Consider the following 10,853-nt stretch of genomic DNA (forward strand, 5'->3'; position numbering starts at 1 on the left):
CTGATTGCCGACGTTTAGCTGCTTCTTCAACACTTTCCTTACGGAAATTCTAGTCAATTCTACTGTTTGTTATTTGTTAGTTACGCTGAGCTGTCACTTAGTGAGTGAGTTGAGGCCTTGTAGATGAATAACTCGTGCAAATATGCTAAAACAAAGAAAATATCTATGCTCGATTCTACTAAGAGTGGATTCTCCTTTTATGTTATCGCTCGTTTTGCGCTTAGTGACTTGAGAAATAGAGCACTCTTAGACTTGGTAATGCGCCGACTTGATAAGGTTTCGTACTTGTAATGAAAGTTTGATAGGGGTTTGAAATAGATCTATTTGAACCCCTCTATGAACTATCATTTTCGAGCCCCCGCCTACTTCTTATTACAACATTTTTGTCACCCCCATTATAAAAATTAAACAAATATTAATTGTAAATAAGATTTGTACTATATCCACAATTAGTACAAGGTCAAACATATGAGTACACTTAATAGAGGGTGAAACATAAGATATTGTTTCAACGTAGTTCACCTAAGTTTGAATCTTTCTTTTACAAGTTTTAAATAATTGTAAATAACAAAAAAACAATCAACTTCAAACAGCATCTGATTACATTACTTGTAGAAAATGCAGTTTGAATACATTCCCTAACCTTAAACAACATCAACTCAGAAATCAGAATCATCTCCTGAAAATCATCTAACTTTCTAGGTTGTCACATCCCGTCCATGTTCCATAAATTGTCAGTGATGGTGTCCAACATCCAATCATTTCCTACCATCTGGCAATCAAACTGTGAATTGTCATAATTGCCCATTGCCGAAACAGGGTCCAGGCTGAGACCCTCCATGTCATAGCTACTGCTGTCCACATAGTAACTGCCATCTGGACTTAAGCCGCCGTATCCAATGTGGTCAAATGCAGGGTATAAACTCGTCGACTGTTCTGCCATTTGCGGAACCTGTGAAATAAGAGATTCCGACGAAAGAATATTACTTGGGACGGTGGCAAGATTGGAAGTTCCACTCATGTGATAATTGTCAAACATGTTTGTCACATTGCCAGGTGGAGAAGTTGGGAGTGGCACGGAAGGAACTGTGTGATTTGGCGACAGAGAAGGAGATGCAGAGTTCTGAGAAGGGCTCAAGGTTGAAGAACAAGAAGATTGCTTCATCTTTTGCAGCAGAATCGGCATCCAGAAACCCCGAACTGCGTCGAGAAATTGCACGCTGTTCGACTCGATGTTCAGTTGGCGCGCCTGTTTTTGCACCCTCGTTCTCCAATAGTTCTTTATCTCATTGTCTGTTCTCCCCGGCAAATGCTGCGCAATTTTAGACCACCTGAAATAACGTACATGCATGTTATCGATATATTTTGGACAATACTGATGCGCGACATAAAGAACGGGTATTCTGCATGGAGAATTTCTGACATAACAAACATCAACTTTACTAAAGAGTTAACGTTGTGACATGAATAGAAGATGACCTGTTACCCCACTTGGAGTGGAGTTCAAGGATCAGGAGCTGTTCTTGCGGAGTAAGGTTGCCGCGCTTAATATCGGGTTTTAAGTAATTTAGCCATCTCAATCTGCAGCTCTTTCCGGTCCTCTTCAATCCTAAAGTAAAAAACAGAGTTGAATGCTTGAGAACCAAAAATGAAATGGACTTGTTGACAAAAGGTTGTGATCATGTGGCTACTATTTACCTGCAAATTTTGCTAAAGAGTTCCAACGGCCTTCGCCGTGGCTCGCGATGTAATGTATAAGCAGATTGTCTTCCTCAAGAGTCCATGGCCCTTTTCTGAGCTCATGTTCTTCATTAGGGTTTCTAGGAGCAGCCATAGTTGCTGGTTTACTTGAGAGAGAGAGAGAGAGAGAGAGAGAGGGGAGGGGGGGGGGGGGGGGTGGAGGGAGATATTTGCTTTGAGGAAAGAGAGGGATGAAAGTGAAACAACAGGAAGGCAAATTCAGATTTTATAGAGAAGAAGAAAGTTTCAAATAATTACAGGTTCAAATCCAGAAAAGTAAAACCCTATAAGGCGTCTGTCCACATGCATATTCGGCTTTCTAAAACTTTACAAACGGAATTTTATGAGATGGTATTTGGTTGTACAGTTTCAATGGGGCTATGGATTAGCCTGCTGAGTGTTAAAGCTAGAGCTTCCAGCTATAGATGGGACACTTCAAAATACATCATTTTCTTAGTCATCCTTGGTCAAGTTCAAACCACATTAATTGTACAATTCTAATGATATTGCAATTAAATATTACAGAATAGTTGTGGAATTTGAGTCGTCAGTCGTTAACGGAATACAACTGTTCGACTGTCATACTAATGATTTCATAAACAGTTTGATAGATTTGAACAAGGATTTTTAACTAAAATAATCTTTGAGATTTGCATAATACATTACCTTGATCATGAGATTAAAAATCAATACACTTGAGATTGTCCACCATCCATTATTTTGGTCGTTCCGTTAAAAACTCTGTTAAGTATCTTAGAGCTATTGGCCAGAAGTTTGGGCAATTTTCAAAGTTTCACAACTCAATCGTTTTTTAACCAAATTTGACCCATAATATATCAAAATGAAGATAGGAAAGTGTAGAACAAGATTATACCTATTTTGAAGCCCAATGGTTGCCGGAGATTACCGAAAAATAGCCTGAAAGGTGACCGGTCAGCCAGAAAACTGAAAAACTCGCCGGAAACTGGGTAAACTTTAAACGTTCATAACTTCTTCAATACTCAATGAAATCAAGTGCTTCAAAAATGAAAATCATACTTCTCGATGAGACAAATAGAATGTTATCTTTTTTTATGGCTAACTCGCCGTGGTTTGTCCGAAAAACAGCTCGAAATTGGCTGTCTTGGTCTCGAGTTAGCCACTTTCGAGCCATTTTCTGGCCAAACCACGGATAATTAGCCATCAAGAAAGGTACCATTCTCTTTTTCTCGTTGAGAAATATGATTTTTGTTTTTGAATCACCCGATTTCGTTGAGTATTGAAGAAGTTATGAATGTTGAAAGTTTACCCAGTTTCCGGCTAGTTTTCCAGTTTTCCCGCAGACCAGTCACCTTTCAGACTATTTTCCGACTATCTCCGGCAACCATTAGGCTTCCAAGTAGATTAATCTTGTTGTATACTTTACTATCTTAATTTTGATATATTATGGGTCGAATTTGGTTAAGAAACGATTGAGTTACGAAGCTTTGAAAATTGTCCAAACTTCCGGTCAAGAGTTCCGGGACACTTAACTGAGTTTTTAACGGAATGACCAAAATAATGGATGGTGGATAATTTCAGAAACTATTTCTATTGATTTTCAATCTTTAAGGACCAAAGTGATGTGTTATGCAAATCTCAGGACCATTTTGGCTAAAAAAACCTTGAATAATTAGGTATGAACTAAAGAAAGAGAAGATTAGTGAGCTTCTCGATAGTGAAATGTAGTAGGGTTTCTTTTCTTCAGGGGATAGCTAGCTTCGTTTCGTTTGTGTTTGTTGCCCATCTGGATTCGACCCCTCCTTATACAATAAACGTGATTGACTGGACAAAATATATTTACGCAGATACAGAATTCTGCAAAATACAAAACCAGATGTGGAAATGGCGTCTTCTGCGTTGGGCTGCATGAAGCGTGATTCAAAGTATTCAACTTTGTATGACATTGACAGTGTGTGTGTGGTTGGAATATAACGATGCCTCATTCAAGCACCAAAAATGCGTTTGTTCTTTTGAACGTGGTACTATTTGTTTTGATAAAAAATTATCACTCGCCTAGCCAACTAATAAATGAAAATACGTGCAACCATACCTTCTAGTCCACTTAATTGTAATTAGGGTATTTTTATTAAACAAATATTATAAAACTGAAATCACTTGTTTTCTTAGTCATCAGTTAAAGATCAACTTTGTAAAAACTCAGTCAAATTAATTAGAGATGGTTAAGTCACTCATATGTAGCAAACAACTCTCAATTTTGGTAACAATTAGCATCCTCATGCTAAACAATCATGTATTTGGATACATATCACTACAATATCATCTTCAATTTGACTGATTTTGAAAGGATGATATGTGAATGAAATTATGAAGACAAATGTTTTCAATCATGATATTTTTACCATGAATTACGTAAAGCACAATTGAGTGGACACGCATGTGGCCCATGGTGTGAACACAAGTATTGTCCTAACAATAAAAGAACGACACTTAGGTGCACACCATTGCACTTCTCATTATCTACTTGGTTGTGATTACACAATTTTCATTGTGCACGTATTACAAACAAATTTGTTCAATTTTTAATCACAACCTAAAGAATATCTATGCAAAAACGTCAATAAAATTGGAAGTCGTTTAATCATCTTGATAATCTTAACGAAGAATCAAATTATCACTATATTTATTCTTTTTTGTACTTCTTCTTCCAAGTGCAGGATAACTCTTTTTTTCATACCAATTGGGGCCCTCCCTTCACCAGCATATAATTCTTGCATATCCACCATTTGAGTCTCCAACAATGATTCCAATAATTACATATCCAATTTGACCTATTTTCACAAACGTTGATTTGTTTTATACATAATTTTGAAACTAGCTGGATTGTAGAAAAAGTGGTGAGAAGAAGAAAGAATGAAGTGACATGGGGAGGTTTCAAAGTGGGGGAGGTGGCCAATGGAGAGGAGAGGGGGACCATATACGGGGGCTTAAAGTTTTGAATAGATGCAAAGGCCAGGTATATTTGATATCACATATCAGAACATGAGAGAATCGATTATTTGAGGATAATTTTTTTCCAAATTTAGTCGAATTGCTCTCTATTGTGGGAGGAGATGCTCTTGTCATCTTATCTATTTCTGAATCATGTAAAAAAAGATTGGAGTAAAAAGATAACTAGCAACAACTCATCATGTGAGATAGACTTGATCTTGATATATATCGATACAAGGCACGCGTGTTTATGTGGTGACCCTTGTTGGGGTGGGGGTACCCTAGGCTGGAGCTGTGGATCTGTGGATCTGTGGCTGAGAATATGAGAGAGTGCTATGGACGTACTGTCCAAATTATGTGATTATTGACGTTAAACCACCTATTGTGTAGATTTTAGATAAACAGATCACTCAACTCAACTCAACTCCTTTACAATTAGACAGTCTAGCATGTCCGCATGCAATTTATAAAAAAGCTTCGGTGTTACTAGGAGTGGAATGTACTTGGAATGTGTGGGTTGAGGGTGACAATTGACGCTGAGCATAAACATAAGTTATAGATGGAGTGGAACATATGATACACTTACGACCTATTTGTAAAGGCTAAGTTCAATGAGAGAGAGAATTGGAGAATTTAGGAATAAGGAAAGTAAGCAATGGGAATCGAATCAACTAGTCGTCCCACCCTCTAGCTAATCTCATTTTTTACTTATAGATTATGAATTTCAAGATTTATTTACGCTTTTTCGGCTTTATATATTTTAATGAACACCGAGGAAAATTAAAATAATTCTAATTTTTATTTTCAGTAAGTAAACATATTGTAAATTACAATATCTTAATCTTAAATCTTAAAAGAGAGAAGATTTTAATTCAATTTCAGATGTCGCAAGCACTTATGTATTTTAGAAATATAAATAGTATATTTGTTCCAGGTCAGGGTTGAAAAATGAGGAAAGGTGTTGGTGGTATTTGCTGTGTCATTTGTGTATTTTTATTTTATGAATTTGGTCGGATTCTTCAACTGCTGCGAGGTTGAGCCGGCCTGCCGTTTGGACCGAGTTAATATTTGGGCCCGTTGCGTGTTGTTCGGCCCGGAAAGAGTGGATTAAATTAAAAATAAAAATCAACGTCATTTGGGCCTAGGAAAGTCCAACCCCAGTCTGTATTATCAAGTAACTGAGATACAGAATCTCGAAGATAATGATAATGTTTGTAACTACTTGTAAGCTACTTTGCACCTATGAATTTATATCATAATATGATCGGAGTAATGAGAACCGAACAAAGAACCTCAGATGTAGTCATAATACTCTAAACCACTTGCAAACCTCTTAGCCACCAAGAGTTATAACAAGGTGATATGGTTCTTGTATAATCCCATGATTATGTCATTGTTAGTGAAATAATTTCATACAACTTTAATTTATGGCTTGTCATTCCATAATCATATGCATTCGCCTATCACTTCCTCCATGAACTAAGATTCTCACGTAAATCTAGTACATCATCATACGTGCAGCCGGATATGGACATTAGTTATGAACTTCAAAAAAGACCTCCATTAATATTTTTACCAAAGGAGAACACCAAAGACACTGCCCGCCCACGATTTGGGTTACTAATGATACTGAAGTACGCCGAACTGGTATAAGAAGAAAGACTAAAAGTTTACTTATATACATAGCAACACCGAACTGGTTTATATTGTTCGACAAAAGAAAATTCTACCACACTTGAACTTAATGAAGAAACGAACACATTATTCTGACTAATCGACCCAAATCACATTGACAACAATGTAATACAAGGAATATATATTGGATGAAATCAAGGTCTAAACAAGTTAAGGTCAGTAACAGGCCATTTGTGATGTACCTTCAAAATAATTTGGACGAGGATGTTGACAGTCTCATTTTTCACCCTTATATGATGGCAAAGTTATCGTTCAATATCTAAACCCTAAACCCTCTTCTGCTTCCACCATTTAAGAAATAAAAGTTCGGCATAGAATGTATGGATCCTAATTCAAAGTCAAAGATTAGCTACACTACAAAATACACATTAAGTCAAGAATCAAAGGCTTATTTGGTGAAGATTGACTTTTAAACGATACTTAGTACAACTGTATCTAATTAGCATGCTATTCTAGCTAGGGTTGAAATCAAAAGGCAGAAGATGCCAATTAACTTGACAAGCAAGGAATGCATATATGCATGACATATTGTTATACGTTGGGATTTCGAGGGGGATGGGGGGTTGTCAATGAGTCGGTATGGGTTACCAATGAGAGATTTTTTAGTGTGTTCGAAAGGTAGAACACCACATTGTTATTATACAACTGGAGGAAAGTTTTTTGTTTTTTCCTCAAAGTGTTCCTCCAATTGTATAAGACATGTGATGTTCCACTTTGTGTTTCAGACACACTGAAAAATCGCTTGTTATCGACGTGGATTTGAAATATCAAGTGCTATGATAAAGAAATGAAGCTCTCCAAATTTAGAAAGTTTAGAGTCAACATTTGTAATGACTCTTTAGATTGTGAGCACTCCAATTAAGGTCAGTCTTTATATTTGGTTTTACAACCTTTATTGAATGGAGTTGAAGTGGAAACCCTATATATGCCATTTGTGGTAACATCATCATCCATAAGGGGAAGATATATGTTCCCATCAAGAACAAAAATTGAAAACAACAAAGCTAATCACACCAAATCAAATACCAAAGTTACATAATTCAAACCCAACCGGTTATATGGTCTCACCTCACACATACAATACCACACACATCAGGACAATGAACCTGCTTTATTTTCACTGATCAAGTTTGAATTTTCTTCTTTGTAAATTAAAGTAAGTTTAGAATTTTATCTTGCTAAAAAACACCAGGTGTATGGTCCCGTGTACTGGACGTGGATATATTTAAACTTTTATTTTTTGGAATAAAAAAAGGATATAGAAGTTGGGATACAAAGTCAACTTATAACTGAAATGAAAATCTGTAGTATAGCTAATTTGCTTTTGGACTGACGTTTCTATAAACTCGATTGGTCTGTCTCTAAAGGCATGCAAAACCGCAATTTTCTGTGTAGACAAACGATTCGAAGTTTGGAAGATGGAACTCATAGACAATCTCTGTGATTTGGAGACTAGTCTTGGCACCAATATTCATCATGAAATCATGGCTCTCTCGGGCAATGACAACCTCCCTTACTACGATGATTATCATCAGCCACAACCTGATGATCATCAGCTCCCTATCACTTCACTCAACACATTCAAGCTTTTCTCAAATTTCTGATGATCCAAATCATGACGACGTCTTAGGTGCTCGTTCCACAGCTCATCTCATGAATGGAGATTTCGCCAAGAAACCGGAAAAAGGAAAGGCACGTGCGTATTATTGCATACAAATTATATAGTTGCTTGTTGGAGAGCTAGCTAGCTTATATATGTCGTCTGGTCAATTGACCATGGGATTGATCATGCATGTATGCTTAATTTCTGGCTAGATTGATTTTCTGAGATTCGTTTTCTTTTGTTATTGAAATGCGCGATTGGTGATTCTTGGCAGTCGTTAGGAGGAAGAAAGAGAAAGAATAGTGAAAAGGATGGAGAGAAACTAAAAGAAGTAATTCATGTGAGAGCTAAGAGAGGCCAAGCTACTGATAGCCACAGTTTGGCAGAAAGGGTATAAATATATCACTTCTTTTTAAATTGCATTATGTTACCAGTAATATTCTCTTGTTAGTTTTCAAGGCCAGATTTTGAAGCACATTTAGCTTAATTATCTTGACTTAATTAAATAGCTAAAATCCATAATATTCTGATAACTATACTGTTTACACGGACGTGAAATTATATTATCTGACGGGATGTTGGTCTCACGCATTTGCTTAACATGCATGGTATTATTAGCTAAGAAGAGAGAAAATAAACGAGAGGCTGAGATGCCTGCAAAATCTGGTTCCAGGCTGCTACAAGGTATGCATAATTTGATTAACTTCTTGTCGCTTAATTTGAATCATCTACGAAAGAAATGAATGATTATTTTCCTTTGAAAATTTTACTGATGTCGTTGCTCTTTTTTTATGGTTTAATTAATTTGCAGACAATGGGAATGGCAGTAATGCTGGATGTGGTTTGCAGTTACGTTCAGTCACTGCAGAACCAAATTGAGGTGAGTCATATCTTAAATAATTAATCATATCATATCATGGAGATTTCTTACATAATCATGGATCAGTGATCATATATGTCCAATAGAATATTAACAAAGTGCTTTGTATTGGTGGTTTCCAAGTTTCTGTCAATGAAACTTTCTGCAGCAAGTGCGTATTATGATTTCAATACACCAGGTGTGGATGCTGTGGACGCAATGCAACAGCAGCAGGTATGCATTTACACGCTTACGCAAATATATACGTGTGTGTGTGTATCCACATTAAATTATGAATTTGTATAGACTATAATCAATATACGGAAATGTTTTTCAGATTCATTCTTTCTTCTCATGCACATTCCTATTTACTTTTTATTTTTTAATCGGAAAAAAAAAAAACAAAGGAGAATTCATGAAATTAAATACATAGGAGTGTGCATAAATCATTTTCCGTATCAAAATTTAAGGTTGTTAATGAGCTTTTAAAAGATGAAAGTGATAAAAGCGAGCAATGTGGAATGTTGCAGGGCACAAGTACTGCATATCCGGAGGTACAAGAGATGGTAGTAAGATCAGAAGGGTATGGAGGACTTCCTCACTACAACAACGCAACATGGCCTATTTGAGAAGTGAGAGTACGCTCAATCTTCTTCAGATCCCATGCTCCTAAGCCCTACATGTACATGTGGAGACAATGAAGCACAAGACGACGATCAATGCCATCTTCTCTAGCTTCCATGGATCCCATAATATATAAATAAATATTCTTTTTTCATGCTTATATATTTGTGTAGGGTGCAAACGAATCTTGTACCATATAAATGAACCAAATATAATAAGATAGGAAAGGTTGAGACAGATCAAAGTGGTAATTATATAGATCATGCATGATTTGAAGACAGCTTCATTGATATATAACTTGATTTGAAAGAGTCATCTGTCGTGTGGATATATGTGGGTTTCTAAGCTTACCCTTAAGATTAAGGGCACTGATGTCCCAACGCGGTTTTGAGTGCTGAAAGAGAGGCAGCTGAGACTGGTGTATAGTATAGAAAAGTACACCATTGTCTATGAATCCCCTAATTGGCCACTGAGGTAAACAAAGGGACATTACCTAAACTTGGATTGTTGGGACATTTATCTAAACATAGATAGTTGGGATCGTGCATGATTCACATGGAACGAGTTCACAATTATGTGGCGTTCTTTGTCCAATAATAAATTACTATGTGTAAATTTTTCTCCACGTGAAAATGTATCATTAAATCAGGACGTTACGTGACAGTGAACCCGTTCCATGTAAGTTGCTCTCCCGAAAAGGGCAGGTTTCAGGGACTCTAGACTCTAGTTATAGTTGACGTGGGTGGAAAAAACTTGTGTGAGTGTCCCGATTATATCATTCGTGGAGCACTTCTACAAATAACGAATTAAACTTACTACTCACACACAAAATAAAATTAAAAATTATTATTCATTCTTTATTCGTTCCATATATTTGGATCCAATCTCAACTATGGCCCAATTCACTTCAAGAAGAATAGACCAATGGGCCGCAAAACTTTTTTCATGCCAGACTAAAACATTTTATTACTTTCTAATGTGATGTAAATTGCTTGGGTTTTGGCTCCAAGAATCCAAACAAAACCTCCCAGACCTCTCTCTCTCCAAGCGCTGCCCGGCACTTTTGATTGAGCGGAGCTGCAGAGATGTTCCGGTTCCAGGGCCTGCGGGCATTTTCAATTGCTGACCCCACCCACGTGACCCTCCCCTCCTACTCGCGTGTCATCCAGACGTCGCTCCACCTCCGCCATCAGTCAGTTTCCTTCCCGACGAAGTGGCCACCTCTCCGATCACTCCCCACCGTCAGGAGCTGCACTGCTCTCGCATTCGATTTCAAAGGTCTCAAAGGGTACTCCCTAAAAACGTTCAGTTTCCTTGTTTAATTTGTCGGCATTCTCTATGTTATACCATTGTAAATTAATT

The 10,853-nt window shown here is 37.0% G+C and overlaps 2 protein-coding genes across 2 annotated transcripts; one reads left to right on the forward strand and one right to left on the reverse strand.

Moving 5' to 3' along the window:
• Positions 1-581: 581 nt before the first annotated feature.
• On the reverse strand, positions 582-1,892 carry LOC125472041 (MYB-like transcription factor EOBII). Its single transcript, XM_048573087.1, has 3 exons — positions 1,699-1,892; positions 1,480-1,609; positions 582-1,331 (listed from the first exon to the last, which is right to left on the reverse strand). The coding sequence occupies exons 1-3, from the start codon at positions 1,832-1,834 to the stop codon at positions 707-709; spliced, it is 891 nt and encodes a 296-aa protein (XP_048429044.1). The 5' UTR covers positions 1,835-1,892; the 3' UTR covers positions 582-706.
• A 5,931-nt stretch (positions 1,893-7,823) lies between these two features.
• Positions 7,824-9,667, forward strand: LOC103947120 (transcription factor bHLH75). Its single transcript, XM_009357977.2, is given in 8 exon segments — positions 7,824-7,968; positions 7,971-7,988; positions 7,991-8,097; positions 8,283-8,399; positions 8,627-8,692; positions 8,820-8,888; positions 9,012-9,101; positions 9,398-9,667. Coding segments are annotated over 8 exon segments (711 nt in total). The 3' UTR covers positions 9,497-9,667.
• Positions 9,668-10,853: the final 1,186 nt, after the last annotated feature.

The sequence above is a fragment of a genome, unplaced genomic scaffold (genome assembly GCF_019419815.1).
Source record: "Pyrus x bretschneideri cultivar Hongxiangsu unplaced genomic scaffold, Pyrus_bretschneideri_v1 Contig63, whole genome shotgun sequence".
NCBI lineage: Eukaryota > Viridiplantae > Streptophyta > Magnoliopsida > Rosales > Rosaceae > Pyrus > Pyrus x bretschneideri.